Raw genomic sequence first — 23,280 nt, forward strand, 5'->3', positions numbered from 1 at the left:
AAAAAAAAAATTCAGAAAATACCCAGACCACCTAGTGAAAAGTGACTTTCCGTAGCAGCGACTGAACAAGCAGCATGAATTTGAGTTAATTGAGTACGCAATCACTGATAAATATACACGAATGGTGAGGATAGTGTTAGAAAAAGCAGGTTTCCGAACACGCGACTGGATCAGGTTCTACCGGTGCATAGCACACGCGACACGTGAATGCTCTTTCAATTTATTCCTTTAACTATGGATCTACCCCTTTGATTTGTTTATTTATGCCGGGAAAAACGGAGGGGCAGCATTGACGATTCGATGTTTACGAGCTCGATCAGGAACGGGCGAAATCTTCAGCCTCATTTAAGTCGATGATAAGCGTAATGATTACACGTTCGTTTGGCATAGCTCCTGTGTTAGCGATTAAACGCGTGTTTACGTTGTCCCTTTGCATCATCAATTAAAGATTGAAGCGCATGCTGAGCAAATGATACCGATAATAAAAAAAAAAAAACAGAAAAATATACTGATCGAATTGAGTAACCTCCTCCTTTTTCGAAGTCGATTAAAAATGGGGCATTTCTGTACCTCGACTACGTTTGTGATTCAAGAATGATAAGGGGAACAGGATGGTGATAGAAAATGGACAAACTTGGGGAAAGAACATGCGTCACTGCTTGTTAATAGCTGCATTTCATTTTCATTTGGAAAAATGAAACTTTACTAATCAGCATGCTGATGCCATGATGGCCATTAACGACCAATGCTCCGAATTTTGTACAGTTGAATAATTAATAATAGAAAAGAAATTTTAAACAGCGCAGCGTTACGATTGAACTAATGATGTAAGTTTATGGGTCAAATTTGACCAAACGCAAATTTCGCGATAATCATTGAATTTAGGATCTTTTATGTTACAATTATCTTATCAGAAAATTTACGAATTGAATTATTGTTTTCCGTGCATATGTATGTATATAAAAAGACTAACACTGGTAGAGTGTATGATGAAATAATTTTCAAAAATTCAACTTCAGTAGGGTTACTTGTCACCTAAAACCTGAGAGATTGCAAGGTACATATAGTCCACCGAGGGGTTACAGGAAGCAGTTTGTTCGCACGCGGAATGCGAACACGCGACAAGAACAAATTCTACCGCACTGAACTCACGACGAGTGTTCCGGTACAGGGTGCAGCCGGCATTCAAACGGCCTTCAGCTCTATTCTCGACCTAATGCAATACCTGCCACGAGACTTCCTACTCTATCCGACGGAGTTGAACGTATTAGATTTTTCATTCAATAAAAATTAGAAATTAAATTAAGTTATTTGAAAATAATTAATTTTAATCATATTTTAATTTGAAGATTATCCAAATAAACTTTTATTCGAATAACTCTGTTACTTGTGCGATGAGCTGGGCGAACCGGTAAAAGCATCCAATAAAGATTATTTAATATTTAAAATGAATAGGTTGTTAGCTATTTGATTATTTATGCTACAGAGTCTCTATTCGTGTAGTTTGGCTAAATTTACAATTTAGAAGCAATGCATATCAAAAGCTTGTTGCGAGTTTTGTTTCTTTTTCGTTGATAATATTATGCATCCATCGCGCTAGTTTAAATTATATGATACACGAGCGAACGTTCGGTGTTCAACTACTAATAAAATGACAGAAGAAACGTGCTGGGAACTGGATTTATTGAAAGTCGTTCGAAACCGCGGGGAAAATATGTAACGAGTTCCCAGGTGTTCTTTCACGCCTTTAAGGGAACACGCTATTAAATATGAAATTTTACAGTGCTGAAAGATGAAGCTGATTCTCCTGGCATCCAGGATCATACATGTGATTAACACGTTTGCTCCCAGTTCTTATTTGGAATGCCGTTTGCCACTGATCATGCATAGATCGTGCAATTACAGACCGGCTTACCCTTGCATTCTTTTTTTTTTATAAAATAATATAAATTGATATGTTGGAATGCGACGATATCTACGCACACGGGAATAGAATCGAAGAAACAGGTAATAACGAGAAAGTGTTGAAACTCTTGACCTACAGTTTTCTCTGGATCAAAAATAAACGAACGATGAAGAGGATAATTCAAAAACTTTGAGTATATTACGATTTCAAAATAAATAATATGCCTTTCAAGTAGATAAACGTTTTATAAAATTTTAAGAAAACTGTACTTAATTATAATCAAAACTAATTCAACTTGGAATGACGAAACCAGCTCTTTTAGAGTTAAAGTCATTTTCAATTTTTCAGGGATTCCACCTTCCTAACTGATATATACAAATATTATTAATACAAATTCTTACAATTGTCTATTTATAATGAAGAAGTAGTTCAATTCATATGACGAATTTTTACCTTTATCCTTGTTCTTTCCAATCTTTCTTGATTAATGAAGGTGTCTCGTGTTGGGAATACGTATAAATTAGGAGATAGGTAGAAGCTAATAATTATGAAACTGTGTAGAGTGACGGCAATCAGGGTTGAATATCTTTTTTATTTGTTTTAATTGCTGGCCAGCTGCCGGGATGGAACGACAGATATAGGTGTTCTAATTACAAGGTACCGATAGCTCGTAGAAACAGGTTAACGTGTGTTTATGTCCACAGTTCCTCTAATGTAAATACTTGACAATATTATACTGGGTCTTCACCTTCGCTTAGATTAACTAAACATAACCAGCAGATTGTTATCGGTTTCACTCGATGATCAAGGATTAATGAAGTATTCTTTGATTTGCCACGTTAGAATAACAGATTTGATTAAAGCTTGATAACACATTTACTGTCATCAATTTTGCTGTACTTGTTTCATTATTAATTAGTTTAATTATGTGTATCAACTAGGTGATGTGCAGCTCGACTAATGTGTTGGGTGTCCTATTAGTCGGGTCGGTTCGGAAAACATCGGGCGGGTTCGGGCGGGCTCGGGCGGGCGTCCGTTACATGCGTGCTGTCGGGTAGCCCGACTATTTCGGGTTCAGTCGGGTAGATTCGGACGAGCTCCCAAATTATCTTATTATTAAATTATCTTATTCCAAAATTCCATATGAAACAGATTTTGCACATGTTTATTGCAAGTATTAACAAGTACATGAGAGTTGGATCGCGGACCGCGGCCAGCAGGAGCTCGTCCGAATCAGCCCTATTTAGAGGTGTGCGAGTACTCGTAATTTACAAGTCGAGCTGAACTCGCTTCGATTGTTCGAGCCGAGTCGATCGCTTGAATTTGCCGAGCTACTCAAAATCGACGAACTGTTTGATATAAAAGCGAGCTACTCGAAAAAATCGAACTACTCGAATATTCGAGCCCTTGTGAAACTTCGATTTACGAGGGCGCGAATATTAGAGTAGTTCGATTTTTTCGACTAGTTCGTCGATTTCGAGTAGCTCGGCAAATTCAAGCGATCGACTCGGCTCGACCGACCGATCATTGTTCGACTCGAAATTCGAGTACTCGCACACCTCTAGCCCGATTGTACCCGACTCAACCCGAAATAGTCGGGCTACTCGACTGCACGCATGTATCGGACGCCCGCCCGAGCCCGCCCGAGCTCGTAATATAGGGTACCCGCACATCCCTAGTATCAACACTACTATTGAAAAGTCTTAAAACATTTGTCATACTGAAAATGATGAATTTTGAATATCTAATGGCTTTTTCTATAATATAGAAATATAAAAATTAGAAAACATGAAAATTTAGAAATATATTAGGTGTAAAAATTAATTCGGTGCCTGTAGCATTAGGTCTTTTTAATTTCTACTTGAAACTTGAATATTTTCTCGTCCTTCTGCGAATTTGAAAAGTGGCGCGGGAATATAATAAACCTAAGTCTAATAGAAATAGAGAAATAAAGGAAATGCAGAAATACTGAGATATAGAGATATAGAAAGTTCATTAATTCCATCTATTTAAAATGATGTTATTTTAAAACAGAGTAGGATATTAAATTTAATTTCTGTCATTTGAAGTGATTCTTTTGGAATAAGATACAGCATTAAGCTTAACTTTAGTTGTTTGCAGTGATTTTTTTTTCTGGGTCGACGCATTATATTGTGTTGCTGTCGGTTGATAAGGTGATTGGTAAAACAGATAAATTGTGTTTGAATAATATATTGCAGTAAATCCTTGATTATCTGAACATTATTCGACTAAGCTTTCGTTTATCCGATCAGTGTCAAATATCATGCTGATGCATTCTGTTTGAGCTGCTTTGCATGTATCGAAACAAGAAAAAAATGTATGAGTATGTACAGTAAAAAAGTCACCTCTTATTATGTTACCAGAGTGTGAATTTTTTCTTTTCGTTGCAAACATAACGGTGTAATAAGTTAAAGTTAATTTTCAAATTTCAAGCTTTTGATTTACTACCTTATACTATTAGCAAGCCTAGTTGATTTTTAAGTTGAAAATGCCAAGCTTTCAATTTGCTCTCTGTTACATTATTAATATAATAATAACAATCAGTATATTCAAAGCAATATTTTTCTACTGCTTTGCGTTCATCGGTGATGTCTCGCGGTATTCAACGTGTTAATAATACGCGAATAGTACAAATAGAAATGTTATATCCAGATGAAATTTCAATTTCGTAATACCTAGAGAGGTTAAAAAATGATGACAAACACGATTATCAATCACATAAATGCTAATAAGTCTACAGTGGTTAGTAAGGAAGCAACGATTTCAAGCCTTTCTTGCTACCGTGTGATTTCGAAGGTTCCTACTCTTCAACTTCTTGGCCGAAAGTATAATTATCTGTTTTCTGTGGTAGCAGCCATGTGCGATTACGCCAGAATTTCACGCTCGGCCCTTTCAAATTGACTTTTTTCTTTTACAGTCTCTGGCCATCGAATTACGACCACTACAAATTTTCAGTATTTTTCACGTTTTCCGTAAAATTAAAAGGCCTGTTCATTAATTTCTTATTTATTAGCTACTAACATAATAGACTACGGTAAATGTTCGGAAGTGTTACTCCTGTCAGAATCGAGCTGAATTTTTTTGTGTGGTTTCTTACAGTTAAAGAACATCATATTTAATATTATTATGGCAGCGCATCAATAAAAACAATGTCAATAAATATTTTTTTAAAGATTTTTTTTTATGCCCCACGAGTTGAACAGTAACATTTAATTCGTTTTCCTGAGCCCCCCAGACTACCCCTAAATGCTATACTAACTAATATCGATACCCATTTTTAATATAAGGAAATAATAAACACAATTTACAAAGTAACATATTTATCGGTATTAGTTAGTGTAGTTATTGGGGGGGGGGGGGGACAGCCTCCCAGTCAGCAAAACGAATTTAACTGAATGTTACTGTTCAACTCGTGGGGGATCTTCGATGCTATTCAGCAATTTTATAATGAAGAATTGTCAAAATAGTTTGCATATCTATTGTATTTTGAAAGAACAGAATATTTCTTTTAGAAATCTTGAAAAAAGTTCGAATGATCGACGAATAAAAATCTTTAAAAAAATATTTATTGACATTATTTTTGTTGATGCGCTGCCATAATAATATTAAATATGATGTTTTTTAACTGTAAGAAACCACACAAAAAAAAATCAGCTCGATTCTGACATGAGCTCGATTCGTATACTTTGCTTGATCATACGCTTTATATCTTCATTATTTTCCCACATATCTGTAAACTAGTCTTTTGAGTAGGCTCCAGACAAACACTCGCACGGCCCTTAATCGCCCACATAATTTTATTTTCATCACAATAGTAACAAATCTATTGCTATGTATACCTGGTTATCAATGTATTTACTAGTAATTTAAATGACCAAAGACAATTTTCCATATATGACATACTATTATAGCCATAAAAGTGAAATTTTAATTCGATGGCCAGGGACTGTACTTCTTTGAGAATTCACGCTCATGATTATCAAAAGATCGTTTAATCCTTCAAAGACATTATCTGAAACATTAAACAGTTTAGTAAAAAATCTTTCATTTCGAATTATTATTTGCTGAAAAGGGTAATTACTACCTTAATTTGAAATCAGACATAGGTACAATTTATACAATACGATAGAATTCGATAAAACAAAATAGATTAGAAAGATTACTCGTGTGTTAGTTATGTTCTAGCTGTTTAACAGCTTGTAAAAAAAATAATTACACGGTCTATCAGTGGGTCGTACAAGTCACACGACCTATCGGTAGATTGCATGGGAACCATCCAGTTCACCAGTGGATCACACGCGAACCATTCTATAAAACATCACTTGATTGACTTCAAACTGTTACTCTTTGTATCACAAACCCTTTCCTCAACGTTGCTTATCACCTATCTTCATCTTCTATTATATCAAAGAAACAGATCCAATAAATGATTTACTCTTCTTCTCGAATGACGTTGCACAAAATGTAACTACATACTTTCCGCGAACTGAACGCGAGATACGGAAACGAGATAGCAAGGTCGCAACCCTCTACTTCTAGTCAGTCAATCATTGAATGATTTACAATGTGATATTGTGTGTTTATTGTAATCGAGCCACACTAGGCAATTGATCGATCTCACTGTGTGTTTTTAATGTCCTTTTTTTTTCTTTTTTAATTCAATCGTAATTTTAACAGACAAATTTGAATTCATAGATTCTCTTTAAATATGTAAATATGTAAAGACTTAAATATGAAACTTTTAATAGTTATCATCATGATTGAAGTGGATAGGAGTCTGAGAAAATACAAAAAAGACGAATTAAAGTTACATCAGAGATACGGTTGGATGGTATAAGCTATCATTCTAAAAAAATGATATTGAATAATTCCCAAAGATGTCATACACAAATATTATAAGAGACGAACCCCTTTATGCAATCGGTCACCGAAGTATTTGTACCTTGTCAACTGCTAATCTTTTTATTCGATTTATATTACTTTAAAAGGAATATTATTAAATTTATATGAATACATATACGTATGTTTTGAATTTTGAAAAATTAAAACTCGATTCCCCATATAATGTTCCTTCATTTATTTTTATTTGTTGCATTTACTGAAAATTAATTAATAACTGACTACCAATTAAAGCTATAATCATGAGAAGTAAAAATTATTAATTCTGGACTAGATTGAACTGATTAATCCTCGGACGATAGACCATGGAAAGAGTCCCAATTTAATTTTGTATTTTAAATTATAAATTTATAAAAAATGAAGACACTTCCGCTATGGGAAGCAAAAATTCCTAGGCTGCAACTAGCGCCACTTCCTGTTGGTTGTAGTGTTGCTAAGCGTTTAATAGTATGCACGCAGTTATAATTCATTCGATAAGTTTGTTCTTTCTTTTTGTATTCATAACTATGCATAAACTATTATATTCTTTTCTATTATGTGTCATAAGACATCCTTAAATATACATATTAATACTAAGTAATTATCATTCGCAAAGCAACGTTTATTCCACCATACCCGTCACAAAAAATTATATTTTCAATTTTGAGTTAATATCCTCATACATGTTTTGTAAGTTTTGATATCGACTGATCCAGTCTCCGTTGTTCAAGAATTACAATCGATAAAATTTTAATTCAGAATTCTCAAATTCTGACCACGAAAATATAAACTAGTGAACTGAAGAACAATAATATTTTGTAATTATGTAGACAAATCATACTAATAGTAATTTGTAAGTAGTGTTTTTCGATTATTGGAATACAGAGAAATCAACGTTTTCAAAAAATTTACGACCACCTTATTCGTGACATGCCAGAAATGTTGAACAGCGTGTTTTACTGCATTCGCATTTTCAAACATATCCCGATCAAGGAAGTAACGCGTAATTACGTGTACAACAAGATGAAATGTTGTTCTACGATTTTCTTTTTAATCCTTATTTGATCTTGTAAAGTAAATTCACAGTTTCAGATTCAGATCTCTTGCCCCAGTGTAGTTTATCGGAAAGTGTAACATGTTGCCATTTGCCATACAACCCAACTCGCGTTTAAACGGTAATAATCTAAAAATAAAGGGTAAACTGTCGCTTTCAGAATTAATTTACATGTACCAGTGTTCAATTTATAGCATTTCAAGTTTGCTTCTATAATGTATCAACTCTAACATTAGAACAAGCAAATTTCAAATATTTTATTGAAAGTTACAAAAATTATAAAGAAATATACACTTATTGATATTTGTTGAGATAAATAATAATTCAAAATTCAGAACTTATTTTCAGTTTAAATGAAGGTAAATAATTAAAGTATTGTATAATTTTAAAGTAGGTCCAACGTCAATTAAATATTATTGTTAAATTCATATTTTAAAATAACCAACAGTTGATACCACTAGATTTTTAAGAAGAAAAAATTGTATAGTTTAAAGAATTTTGAAATGAACCTCAATAGCAGTAGCTATTACCCTATACAATTATTACAATAAATTTCTTTTCTATAATTTATTTTTTATCGGAATCTGAATTGTGTAGATTATGATTTATTAATTACTAGAAATCCATACCATATCTACCTATTCATCTACTTATACAATCTCCTATTTAAAAATGTTTTCTTGAAAGAAATCTTAAAACGCAGTAATAGTTTTTTCAACAAATTACCATACAAAGAATTTCTTATCAAATCTTTCATTTAATTTATTTTCCAAAAGTATCTTAATTGTATAAATCCCATTTATTTGTTACTACAAACCAAACTTTCGTCTATCCCATTTATTTCCTCTATCCTAATTAATAATTATCCCACAAATAGTTCTGGATCTGTCGCGAATAACAAAAATGCTAATCCGTCAAAACCATCATTTCCGTACAAATCTCGGATAATTAGAAATATGAAAGTTATCTATCGAATTGTGCTCATTTTAACCCGACCAGATAACCAACCGAACATTAATCTGTTACTAGTTGCATTACAGCGGCGATAGACTGTTTTGCCTAGATGTTCGTGTTATGTAGATTAGTTATCAGATATACTCACAATCAGTGAACTATTCGATTCTTTCTAACAGTTCTGTTCAGAACGTAAATTAAACATCTGCAAATATATGGTAGGTCGTGTTGATTTCTTCATTCCAAAGATCTTAAGGTGTTAGTTTCGTAAAGTGGATAACGTGTCGTTTCGAAAGTGGTATTCACAATTTCATTGCTTCATTTAAAGCTGTCATCGTTTCTGTTGTATCTTTTACTTTGATTCATCTTAGTTAGAATACTGATTACGGTGTTGTTATTTTGGAATTTCGTTTCCTACATAAATTATAAACATTCTTACTAATTCTGCATTACGTCGTGTACACTATCAACCAAAAGTATTCAACGATCTGAATTTTTTAAATCATCATTTTATTTTATTTAATACATTACAAAAAGATATAATTCTTTTACATCTTTGTAAATGAAAACAGTGATTTGAATGTAAACTCTGAATTCAAAGAAAAATGCAAATTTGCAATGAAAATTAACACCTTCTACCAGAACTTATTGAAATAACAATTAGTCAGGTAGTAAAGTTTTATCTAAATAAATATTTGAAAATAAATATTTGACTTCAAATGCGATATGCAATTCAACTAAATATAAAACATACAATAATATTCTCATTACGTGAAATTATGAATAAAAAATATATATGAGAATAAAGCAGTAAAAAAGTAAGAGATCTAGCCCACCTAGGATAAAGATCTTAATTACGCTAATGATCATGATCCAAAGACCTCTCCTTGTAATAGACCAAGTAACATCAATCAACATTTATTTCCATAAATATCTTATACAATCAAAGACCTATATATTTCAGGCTATTAGGTAAAAATTCCTTAGAATTATAGTAACCGAGCAGACTCTTAACTGTATGAATAACAAAATAGCTCTATCAAAGGCAGGACACTTAAACAGTTCGTTTAGGATAGAAATAAATCCGCAATATGTATGGTCGAAGATCAAGCACAATATGCAAATACTTGACAGTTTATATTTATTAGCGAAAAGAACGAACGAATTCCTCGAGAAACCGATCAACGATACGACTCTCTTTCTGTTCGATACGGTTCGAAGCGTACCAGTCGACTTTAATGAAATGCAGTTCTTAACGAGACTAGTTTCGAGCTGGTTGTTTAACCACGTCTTTATTTCAATCTCTGCTTGTTTCTACCGGTCTAATCGCACCAGCATCGAAAGCCACCTCGGGAATCCGTGACATTCATTTGGTTTCGTATCCGCTTTACGAATACGACAGCTACATCTGGGCTACCTTCCATCGTGTTTTCACATTATCGCGATGTAAATCCCCTTTGATTTCGTTTCCTTTAATATCTGCACATATTATCGAACCTCTGAATACTGGAAGGTTACTTAAAAACTTGACGTCACCTCGGAATTCATGACACTTAGATGAATTTATTCTTCATTTAATGCACACTGAGCAATTTTAATCTATCCAGCCTGACATGTGTCCGAACATATGATTTAAACAGATACATTGATTAACAGATGATGGTTCCAGCAGATTTCTGCAGGCAAAATGTCTCTTTTATTCGTTACGTTTCTGACAATTATGTACAGTCTTTCATATTAATCCCTTCGTTATAGTCACTTAATTCTCTTCGAAAGCGCATTTGTAAAATTATTTTGTTTCTAGAATTTTATTCGCAATATGGCATTTTTGATCGCAAGTGTCATTCTTAAATTTCCATAGTAAAGAAGGGGGTAGAAATGCAGAATACCCATTTTATTTTTTACTTTAGTAAGCCTTGTAATAGCTGTAGAGAATTGAATATGAAATTCAACTGATATTATCACTCTCTCAATGATTCACTTTCCAGGGGTTAATCGTGAATAAATTGTCAATATCCAGAGCAAGGAATCATCAGATCAGAATAATTAGCGTTCTGATATAGAATCAATTTTCAATTTCCTCGTTACACGAAGAACTGACACGGGGACGTGGCAGAAATCACAAAAGTGACAAGATTAATCGGCCATTAGACGTATCTTCTTGCGAAATGGTACACAATCAAGAGTGTATCAACCCCAGGGGAACGCATTCCTTTTGTTCAGTACTAGTTACAGGCAACTCGGTGGATAAAAAAAGGAACGAAAGAGGGAACGATAGTAGTTAAGGGCTAAACCTGTTTCTCAGGCTCGTACAGCTGCTCCTGTATTTCGATCAAACGTCATTGGCTTTAATTAAGTCTCGAAAATGTCGATGAAATTGATCGGAATGAAATAGCATCGATTTGTTTCGTCGCCCACACATTCGTGATACAATACAGTAGTGGTTCTATACTGGGACCGATAGGAGCAATCGTTCCCGAGAAGAGTATATAAAATCTTTAGGAAATTCTTTCGTTAGTATTCTGATTTCATTAAAGCTTAATACTTTTTACATTTTCTTTCTTTGGCAATAAAATTAATTATTCGATCACACATATTGATCACACTTGTCATTGTTTCGCTTTTTATAATGCGAAAATAATTCATGTGAATTTAACTGTTTATTTATTAGACTACTATTGAGTAAAAATGTAACAAATAAATCATAAATTCGTGCAAAGAAAGATTCAGAATTACACTTATGTGTAATACTTCAAAGGAAAAACTAATGCATGTTATGCCACCATGAATTTTTAATAGTCGCTTCTAATGATTCTTGTCTCAATAATTAGTGCAATAATTAAAAGGTAAATCATAATTTATTTATATTTTGCCAATTGACTGATAAAATATTATCGAAATAAATCCAGATGAACTTATAATTTCAGGATTGCAAAAAAAAAGATAAACACAATTCCTAATTAATATTAATGTATCGAAGTATGTGGTTGAGTTAATAATTTCATTCTAAGATACATTTTCATTAACGAAAGTCTATTATAAAAATAATAACAATTTTTATAATTGCAATCAAGCAAGGTCGATAATTTTCAATCGAATCGCGAGTTTAACTAAAGTAAGTCCTAAAAATATTAGTTCACTTAATATGCAAACAGCAATTTAATTAAGTTATTATCTTCATGCCGAAATAATAAACGTAACTATAATATACTATCACATATCTTCCATTCGTAAAACGTAAGTATATTATTAATACTTGAATAGAAAATTAAAAATTAATAGAGACACGATTTGATTAAAATTAATTATTTTTATTTCATTTTATATTTTATTTGATAATAAATGTTGATAATAATGTATTTTAGAATACATATCTGATTTCGAAATATAAAAGTTTGATACAATTTCATGACAAAATTATTGCAAAATAACACTTATGGTATATTAATTTGAAGCTTAACGCTTATTGTTAGTGAAAATAACCATATGAATTTTTCAGCAATATTCTTAATACAAAGTGGCTGATTCTTCATTTAACATGAATAACCAAATATCACTAACTATTTAATTTCCTTTAAAGGAATTGATAAACAATTATAAATTGATATATCTCAAGTGCAATTTTGTGGTCATTTTCTATCATCGGATTAATTTAGACTTTTTACACATTAAAATCAGCTTTTTGATAAGCATTAACATAATATTTAAAAACAATTAATAAATTAAATTATTTCGTCTTATCTCAAATTTAACCAAAGGCTATTATTATTTGTGTATTTTAACATGAATCTTTGATAAAAGTCATGAATTTCCGCTGACCTACTTATTAAGATAGAATACTTTTGTGTCTTACTGTACACGTGTATATCTGTTCTCATAAATTCACTATTAAATTGAAAATCACTTCAAGAAAATTTAAAAGAATATCTGTGAAGTGTAATAGAAAGAAACTTTATTACTGAACTGAAAAGTTTTATCAGTAATATTCTTCAAATCATATTCATCAGTAATATTCTTCTCTACATCAGTAGCGCAACTCGAAAACATTGAATCTTTTTATATTCCTTTAATTTAGATGCCGCGATAACGTATTATGGAATATCGAATAAAAACGATGGGCATTGCTTAGCTGGACTCGAGGAATGCCCTGATCGTTGATTTTATCGAAAGGGAAGAGTAAGATTTTCTGATAGACAGTTTGACTTACCGAGCCGTATAGAAGACCACAGGAATCCATGCACAGGTACAGGCAGGTCGCAACCCCTTGAATCCTCAGTTGACCTCTAGACACAGACATTCGTTGAAATATTGCTGAAACAAAAAGAAAAAGAACAATGGAACGATTAATTTATTGTACATAACGTCATTGTATTTGATACTTATGACAGGTATCTACACTACAAAAGTGTTAAACTTTTCTTTGACTAATTATTATATTAGACTTGATCAATTTTTTTGATTAAGAAAAAAAAGTATTTAAAGTAACTCGAAAACGTTCATCTAAAAAGAATCAAAATTTTAATTTCAAATTCAATTTCATAAAGGAGGATTATATATACTAATTTGTTTTTCTATTTTATTCTAAATTTAATAAAAATACAATACCTACATATTGTATTAGTATAAAGTATCACGGTAATTTGTATATTTTGCATATTTCGATTAATTTATTTTGTTTTCTTATGTATCTAGTATGCTATAAACAAACATTCTAATTCTAATTAGAATAATTCAATTAACCCGTTATTAATTAAATTTTCATTTAGTTCTAATTTAAGATATAATTAACTGAACTGCAATTACTGTTACAGTATGTAATTATCAATCATGAGCTTTGTAATAAAACCTTTTATTTAATTCTCTGACTATTGTTTTGCTAAATATAATATCTAAATTTTCAAATGTAGCTTATAGTAAGAAAATTATTCTACAAAGTATCACGTTTAAATTTTCAAATAAAGCTTGCAGTAAAAAATGAGTTAAAAATATCTATATGAATTCAGCACAGAATCACAAAGAATTCGAATACAGTTCAATCAGACTTAAAAGCGGATTCAAATGTCTGTCTAATTTCGATTCCTCTACTTTTCGCAGATTAAAACTCTGCCAAGAAGGGCGCTTTCGTTTTTTTCTATTACTAGAAATATTCCATGTGCTAACAACCTGGGAGTCCATTTATCCTCGAGGGCCGGATGTAGACTGCTTCGACTCGTTCTGGTTCGAGTGCAGTGTAATCATTCCTATTTTTCGCCGCATGTAAATACAAAGTATACACGGGGCGCATTCTTGACAATCTTCCAGGGAACAGGTCATTCCACGTGGTTAGAAGGTATCGATTATCAGAGTCGAATATCGCTAAAGAACGAGTAATCGAACATTGCACATCTACGAAACGACTATGAAAGTAACTAATTATCGATAGTACCATCAGAATTTATAAATTATGTACATATATATCGTTTTCAGTCTTTCTGTTTCAATCCAATAATTACATTCATTGCATGTTGCGTCGTTGGTAAATTTATTGATGGTACGATAAAAATATTGTTATTGATGTTGTTCAAGAAACAAGAAATTCAATTACAGATCAACTGATGTAACTGAGAAATAGAAGGGTGCTGGCCTGTTTACTTACAATTAGTTTAAGTGTGAAATAAGGTTAGTTAAATTAGCTTTAAAGAGATTTATGTAAATGAAGGGTAAGAGATTTTTTAGAGATTCTTTTTGCCTAAATTAGTATATATAATCCTCCTTTATGAAATTGAATTTGAAATTAAAATTTTGATTCTTTTTAGATGAACGTTTTCGAGTTACTTTAAATACTTTTTTTTCTTAATCAAAAAAATTGAAAGTTCGGTTGAAGTGATCGGTCGAGTCGTAATGTAAAAGGGAGATCGACACTTTATGCTAATTAAATTTCGCTAGGTAAAACTCGATCGGGATATTTCTAATAATACAGGCGAAGGCGTTTTATTTTATTATACCTTATTATTGCGATAAAGTTACAATTGAAAGGTACAGGAGAAGCATTTTCTTTTAGCAGAAATTTGATAGAAATTAGTTCTTTTCCTTAAAAATTCTTAAAATCTAAGTACTTATTTTCTAGAGTACCTATATCCAGGATATTCCACAAAATTTCAAGATTTTTTGCAAAATTGTAAATATGTTTAAATCAGCCTAATTTTCCTAAACTAAAATTCTCTTTTATTAACATTCTTTTAGAGATATGATCGAAAATTTCTGAATTCGTTTCTGATCTAACTCTTGTAAAATTTCTTCACAAAAACCCTTTAGTTACTATCATTCACATTTACAAGACTGTTAAGGTCCTATGTAAGGTTCAAGCCTGGTTGTATCTATATCTGCATCCCGACATACTAATCCTGTTATTAGGATGTATATAATCTATTAAAGAAACATAACGGGACTGTAAATTAAGCAGGGTGAGAAAGAAGGTGTATGTGAATGAATACCTTAAACAGAAAAAAAGAATAATAAACCACCAGACAAGGGTGGCTTTTCAATAGCTGAAACGAGGGTATTAATTTTCACACTATTTGAAAGTTTTTCCAAGCTCTCTAGACCTCTTCTATCAACTATACTATGATATTATTCAGCATTTAAGTAAAATAGAAATGAAATAGATAACATTGCAAAAATTTTAACGCATTAACTACTATTAATACTCTAGCAATTTTAGTTAAAAAATAAAAATAGCGGTGTTATCGAACACATTAGAAAACGTAATTAAAATCTTAAGAATTTAAAGTGAAGCTATCATGTAATCAATGTTGTAAAGTAATTAAAACAAAAAAATACAATTAAGTAAATTTCAAACAAATTTATTCGAGTATATAAGTTGAGTATAAGAACAATAACTTTAAAAATTACTTTTAAAGAAATCTTGTTATATATAAATAAATTTTTGGTTTTTCATTATCTGGAATTTTGGAATTTTAAAATATTGGAATTCTAAAATTTTGGAATCTTACAATTTTAAAATGGTGAACGTCAACATTTTTGAGAAGGATAGTCCTGATTGGGGGGGTAAGGCCCATCCTAGTTACGCGAATGAAGATATCTTTCAAAATTTTGTTCACCCAAACGAAAAGATTGTTATTTACTCTTTACTCACAATCAAGAGAAGTTATATACCCACTTTCTTCTTTTCCAACAACGAATCACACTCAAGGTTGAGTGAATTTCCCATTATCATTAATGTTACTGAACATTTTCTCTTATCAGGAACGTCGATTCCAAGGTGGACTAGATGTCGTTCTGATTAGACGCGTCTAGAAACGGCTGCTCAAACTTATTTGCAACAGCTGCATCGTGTAAATTTCGCCAGTATAACGTGAGTGAAATGATTTTTTTTTTATCTCGTCGTTACACGTTCACGCGATTTAATGGAACTTTAATTTAATCTGGTCGCGTGTATGTCAGGCAGCATGAGCTCTTAAATGAAATTCGAGAATGACGGGAGGACTCGTTTAAGCGAACGAAATGTTGTCGTGAACGGTAATTTGTTAATGTAAACTGTCATCTTGCTGTTTCTTCGTGATGGTGCCAGCGAAACGTATAATTTTTGCGTTTCATTGCTGTACGTAGATTAATTAATACATTTAATGCTGTGTGGGCCACTGGTGGTCCATGATATTTACCAAATACATATCTTTAATTAAGAATAAGAAATGTATGCAAGTGTATAAAAATGAATAAATATTTCGTAATAATATTTCCAATCAAGAAACATCTACTTACATACATGTTGTCTTTAAAGATATTATGGCAAAAGCATTTCATAGAAATAAATGACATTGTCAATTATTCATTTAATTTTCTTCATAAGAAAAGTGAATTTCATAATTAAATTTCTGGTACTGTCATATTTATTATAATCCAAAGGATTTGCCATATTATATATGTATATGTACATATACATAAACAGACAAGTATTTCATAGTAGGTAATTTTTAAGTCTTGAAACGAAGAAACTCATATTATTCTTAATGATGCATTAAGAACATTTTACAGAAATATATGACTCTGTCATATTTAATTTTCTTTATAAATGAAAAATCCTCAGAAACAGTTTCACACTCGACATATTGTCGGCACTTTTCATTCAGTGGACCGATAAAATAGGTACACGAAGAGATACATTTTACGTGGGGGTATTTAAATGCATATTAATGCAAATGTAAACTAATACATACGAATTTTTATAATCGTTTCGGATAATATAATAGCGAGCAAAATAACAAACAACCGTGCATCGGATTAAATACCTCTTGGTCAAACTATCATACTAATCGCTAGCAAACAGCATTTAATTAGAAATTATGTCGCAAGTATGTCGGGTCTCGTCGTACCGCCAACTCGTTCAAGAATCCCGATCGAGTTTTACCTAGCGAAATTTAATTAGCATAAAGTGTCGATCTCCCTTTTACATTACGACTCGACCGATCACTTCAACCGAACTTTTTTCTCTCCTTAATAATCGTAATCGTATTCTTGCAATGGCAGAAAGACGTTCGATAAAAGGTAAGATGTCGCGACAAGATCTCGAGTCGATTGAAAATCTTAATTAAACGCGGAATTATAATTTCTTGGTGCGGCCTGACAATTTTCGATACGTGACATATGTACGACCATAATTGTCAGATTAAAAAACCTTGTTGTTTAGTCGCTCGCCGATCCACCGTACTTCTTATGCATTCCACAGTAATTATAAATTATTAATTAGCAATTAACTGGGTTTTCTTCGTGCACCGTGGAAAATCTGTGGATCGCTCCCTTTTCTATCTTTCTTCATTATTTAACGATTTTTTAAAATATTTTAATATGTAAAAAAATATGCTCGATGAACGTGAGCAAACTTGTTTCTCGTTTGTTTGAAAATATGTATAGGTATATGAAGTTTTCTCCTTGCTTTACACAGCATGTTTTTTGCAAAATAATTTGGGATGATAAAAAATTTTAACACGTTGGATATTACATTAATGTTACTTTCATTTTTCACTAAATTTCAGGTATTTGTAATTAGTTTTAATAATTAGGTAAATCAAGAATTTCTAATAATACAGGCGAAGGCGTTTTATTTTATTATACCTTATTATTGCGATAAAGCTATAATTGAAATATGTAATTTACATGATATAATTGAATATTACCAAAACAGGTAGCTATCCTATGACTTTAAAAGAGACAACGTGTACCCAGCTACGCAATAAATTGAAGAGCGATCACCTAGAACATAAATTTATGTTTCCAGTCTTCAAAGTGTTAATCATCTTTTGTTAATTATAAAATATATTATACATTCCACGAAATGAATGACTGTCAAAGTATTAGTAATTAACACGATATACAATAATATCTGCTACAAAAACAATTAAAAATTCAATTATGGTTCATAATTACTAGAATTATACTTCAGTCCTGATCTTCAGTCAACAAACTAAGAGAACGCGTTCGAGCCTTGTTATAATTTTAAAAGCAAAATCTCAACGCGTAACTACTAGTCGAAACGACTAATTTCACTTTTCAATCATAAAACGAGCCACGTTTCTTTTGCTTTCTTTTACACACCGTGCATATATTATTCAAACAAAACAGATTTTTACGCGGTGTTTATATTACGGGGCTGTTCAAAGCTTGAAAATCCGGATGCCTCATAGCGAACCGGAGCACTGTTATTACTAAAATTACAGTGTGGCCAGCTCACGCGATTTTTACGAATTTTCGCCACGATCATTCAATGATGGTGGCTTGTAACGGCTCTAGAAAGAGAGGCCAGCATTAAGGTGTCAAACGTATCACATAAATAATTTTATCGGTACCTTTAGATTTATTTGCTTCGAGAAATTTAAACTCCGAACATCAGTTTCTCTTAGAATATTCTAATAATAACTAAACTTAAGAAGAGTCGGTTGATTTGAGGATCATTTCATCTAATTTTCAAAAAAAAAAAAGAAAAAAAAATGAATTAAGCTTGTGATACAGTTTATAATTTAGATGTGACAAAATACCATTTGGGTTAAAATTAATTCTTATAAGGTCCTACAGCTTGATTCTGATTTTATTAGTAATGAACAAAATTCATTATTAAATTATTAAAATTCTGTTAAAATTTCATTAGAAATATTTGGCTTTCTGAACTATATACATATTATGTGTAAAATTGTTTGATAATCAAAAAATTGATTCTTAATTTTAGAAATGAAAAATTATTAAGTCTGGGTTAGATAAATTGCAAGAATATCTAAATAAATAATATGAAATTTAGAAAATGAAAAGGCGAAAAATGTCAAATTAAATTTAATCCTGAAATTATTGATTAGATCAATAAAGATACATTTTTGCTCAAATTAATAAAATTATAAGTTTTGCAATGCTCTTATAAAAATCTCAAAGATTAAACTTAACTTTATTTCTCATATAGAAATTATCAAAATTTCAAGTAATCCATTGAACAATATTAATTTTTCGAATTATAAAATCAAGAATCCTTAAAATATTGTTTAATAACATACAAATAAATGTTATTTTAATGAGTATTGAAAAGGTTAAGAGGCTACAAATTGAACACAAAGCAGTAATCTCGCAGCCAGTTAAAATTTCATTGCTAACAATTTGCTGATCAATAAATCCATTGAGGAAGACGGAAACAAATTGTAACTAGTGGCAGGCCACGTCCGAAATGGAAAATATCTCTACAACAGTTTACCATATAACGCGAATCATTAAATAGTAATGATTCAATAATAAACTGTTAAACAGGCATCGAGCGTGTCTCATTCCAATTCACGCCTCAATAACGTTCACTTAGAACATTGTGAAATAGCGAACTTAAAACAGCTACGTTTAATCAACGAAATGGAGAAGTAAAGTGTTTACGAGCCCTTTTTCCAACATGAGGAAGAGTGGATTGGTTATGAATGTTTCTTGAACCAGGCAGAGTGAATAGAAATTTGTTAAGCAATCAACTTCAATTGGGTGAACGAATCTCGGCTTTTCTGATATTTATTTTTCGCTTTAACTTACATAGATTTTATCTTTTTGAAAATAAAATTTATAATATATTTGTGGGGTGGTATTTAACAATTACAGCGTTATTTTAATAAACGATACGTCTATTATAAAATAATATTAGATAAAACTAAACATATGAATATCATTACGAAACTGATTATTATCTATACCGCAGTTCACCAGAGTCCATAACTGCGAAAAGACCAGTTTTCGTTCTTCGCGCATCTCCAGTGCGCATCTTCGCACTGATTGGCGATACTCCCAAACGAAGTGGAAAGCGATTAGCAGAGAGCTCGCTGCGTTCCCCCACCATCTTCCAACCTGCGCGTCGCAGTTATGGACTCTGATGAACTGCGGTATACTCGTAAAAACCTCTACACCGCTGGATAGATCACGAAAAATCGAAGTGAAAAGTTCTGTCGCATTTTTCGATGGGATCAGTACTAGTTTAGCCACATTTCGTTGCTGAAAATTGAAAACTTGACCAATCAGCGCGCAGCTTGAGTGGCAAGAACCGCGCAGTAGGAGACTAGCTTCCTCTGCTGCCGACGAGCCGCGCCACTGAGCGTCGCACTTACGCATGCGCCGAGAGTCTAGTGGAGACAGAATTAATTAATTATTTAAATAATTCAAACGTTGTTTGTTATTGTAAAGATAGCAATTTTATGGTTTTTTAACCATTTAAGATAGCAATCTTTACTACAGGGTACAGACGAAAATTGTACGTGTACAGTTTATCAAACCGTTTAATAAATTGAAACAACTGGGTATGACCCACTAATAGATTAAACAAACAAACAAACAAACAGACAAATTATTTGCTCTCGGCGCATGCGTAAGCGCGACACTCAGCGGCACGGCTCATTGGCGGCAGAGGAGGCTAGTCTCCTACTCTGCGGGTCTTATCACTTAAGCTGTGCGCTGATTGTTCAATTTTTTAATTTTCAACAACGAAATGTGGCTAAACTACTGATCCCATCGAAAATTGCTACAGAACTTTTCACTTCGATTTTTCGTGATCTGTCCAGCGGTATAAAGGTCTTCAGGGTATTTTTTAACACCCAGTATAAACTATTAAACGGAAAAAGATGATGTGGCGCTCCAGCCGTATGTATTAGGAACTCTCGCAGCGCCTTCCTTCCCTAACGGGAAGAACAAATCCCTTCTTATATTAACACTTTAAATTCCAATTTTGATCATCAATCAGCAATTACAGTTACTCTAATATTCAGACACGTTTTAAAACAAAATTACTTCTTTAAACTTGGACCAAACGACAAGCGAAATTTTTAATACATATGCACGGCTTAAATCTACAAAACATATTGTTTAAATTTTCATTAGACACTCATATGAAGAAACTGTAAAAAATAATTTTAATTATTTTCTATGTGATTTCCAAAAATTACAATTTCTTTCATTTTTTTTACGCGTTATCTAGTAAATAAGTTATTTAACTTCTTAAAAAAAATTGAGCCTTCTACTACCACTTTTGAAGAAATTATTCCATTTTATATGGTGTCATGATATTAATTAATGTAACTGCATTATAGATCGGATAATTTCACAAAAAAAAATAAAATAAAAATGACAACAAATCAAAGATGCCATGAAATGTACCACCCTCGTAGAGTAAACGAGAAACAATGATAACGCGTAATTGAACAAATAAAAAGAATCATAAGACAAAGGGAAGAAAATGATTTGACTATAACATGCTTTCCGCTTCGGAAGCTAACAAGTAGACGTTCAACCTGTCAGACAAGAAACGGAACGAGGGATAAAGGCTTGGTTTCTCTTTCTCGATGTATCGTCTCGATAATCGCTTCCAAGTCGAGGTGACACGTCGCACGTCGTTACCAGCGAATCGCTGAGAAGCGCGTGAAACGATGCAGGGAATCAATTAGAACGCTGACGTTCGTTAACGTTGCAGGTCATTAGCGGCGACCGAGCGACGAGACGCGTGACTAATCCGCGCGACATGAGAATGCAGCCTGCAGGTGAGACTTATTTCGCGACCAATTCAACCACGCGTTCACTTATTAAAAAGGACGAGTAATGCAACCTGTTTTACTATCGGTCATACCGAACCACGTTAATGGCATGTTTAATCTGCTAATGCAAATATAATGCAGTAAATTGTGAGATATGATATATAAAGTGTTTGTAAAATAGTGTGAAATTACGTTTCATTTTAAATTCATTCAACAAACTATGAGTTATGAAGGTATACAGCTTCAAGAGCCATTGCGAATTGCAGAATTTTAACCAAGATGTGAAAAGGATTTTAATCAGGATGCTCTTTGTAAGAGCTATGAAAGAAAAATATTAAATGTTTCATTAATTTCATCAAGATTTTGATGGAATATATAGAAAAGGTATGAAAGATTATAGTTTCGATAATGACTTTTAACTGTTCAAGAACTTACTGATCTATGAAGGTTGTGAAGGATTATGCTTTTAAGGATCCCTATAAATTGTGAATTAAAAAACCTTTAATGTTAATTATAACAAAATTATGAAGAGTAATTGACAGATCGTTATAAATTCAGATGATTTTTTACTTTTGCATAAAGAATTAATGTTACATAAAATTGTTATTTAAAAATAGTTAGAGAATTTTGAACCTACCTATATTATTTGAAATTTTGTAAATATAAAGCAATTTAATTAAGAACTAATTAAGAATTTTTTCTTCTTTATTCGAAAGATTATTTGTTAAAGGTATCGTAACAAAAACTATTTACAACCCAAGTTTAATAATACTTTAACAGAATTTTCAAGTAGTATTTTAAGGATTGGTCCTTCCTTTAACATTACTAATTCCCTACAAACTAAATCACCTGTTGATAAATCAAAGAATTTTGAAACAATATCGAAGAACGTGTGAAGAGATTTCGATAAAATGGACCTTAAAGCATGATTATCTTAAAGCGAGAAACGTGATATCTGATCAATCGATTTACGATGTTCCAATACGACACATTGATTATCACCTTTTTACTTGAACGGCGATAGAAGCATGTAATTATCCAGCTGTATCCCGCATCGTGTCGGTTCCGTAAAAGATCCTACTCTTTAATCTACTTTATCCAAGCCGCGAGTAGCTATAAACGAATCCCACGATTAGCATAAGGTAATTTACAACTGGGATTACTTAATCCTCCAAACTTCATTTACAGTGTTGCCTTCGTAATCCCGTCGCGTCGGTCTCGCTTTAATTAAGCGATACATGCACGTGAAAAGGGATAATTAGGATTTATTAGTTTTTAGGCAGCCTGTAATCGATTCGAAGAAACGTATGATTTTCTGATTTGGTCATTAGTATCTAACAGACGGTTTTTGCCGTTCCGGTTGAAAAAATATAAATTTTCGATCAAGCATCATTAACATGTTAATTATTATCTCGCCCACTAATGACTAACGTTTTAAA

At 32.1% G+C, this 23,280-nt stretch overlaps 1 protein-coding gene across 1 annotated transcript in view; it reads right to left on the reverse strand.

Annotated features, from left to right (window-relative positions):
• LOC114876214 overlaps positions 1-23,280 on the reverse strand; it is a 185,533-nt gene that overhangs the window by 38,060 nt on the left and 124,193 nt on the right. The window contains exon 2 of the mRNA XM_029187443.2: positions 13,021-13,124. Within this exon, the coding sequence (XP_029043276.2) occupies positions 13,021-13,124 (104 nt within the window). The remainder of the gene's footprint in view (positions 1-13,020; positions 13,125-23,280) is intronic.

The sequence above is a fragment of the Osmia bicornis genome, chromosome 2 (assembly GCF_907164935.1).
Source record: "Osmia bicornis bicornis chromosome 2, iOsmBic2.1, whole genome shotgun sequence".
Classification (NCBI taxonomy): Eukaryota; Metazoa; Arthropoda; class Insecta; order Hymenoptera; family Megachilidae; genus Osmia; species Osmia bicornis.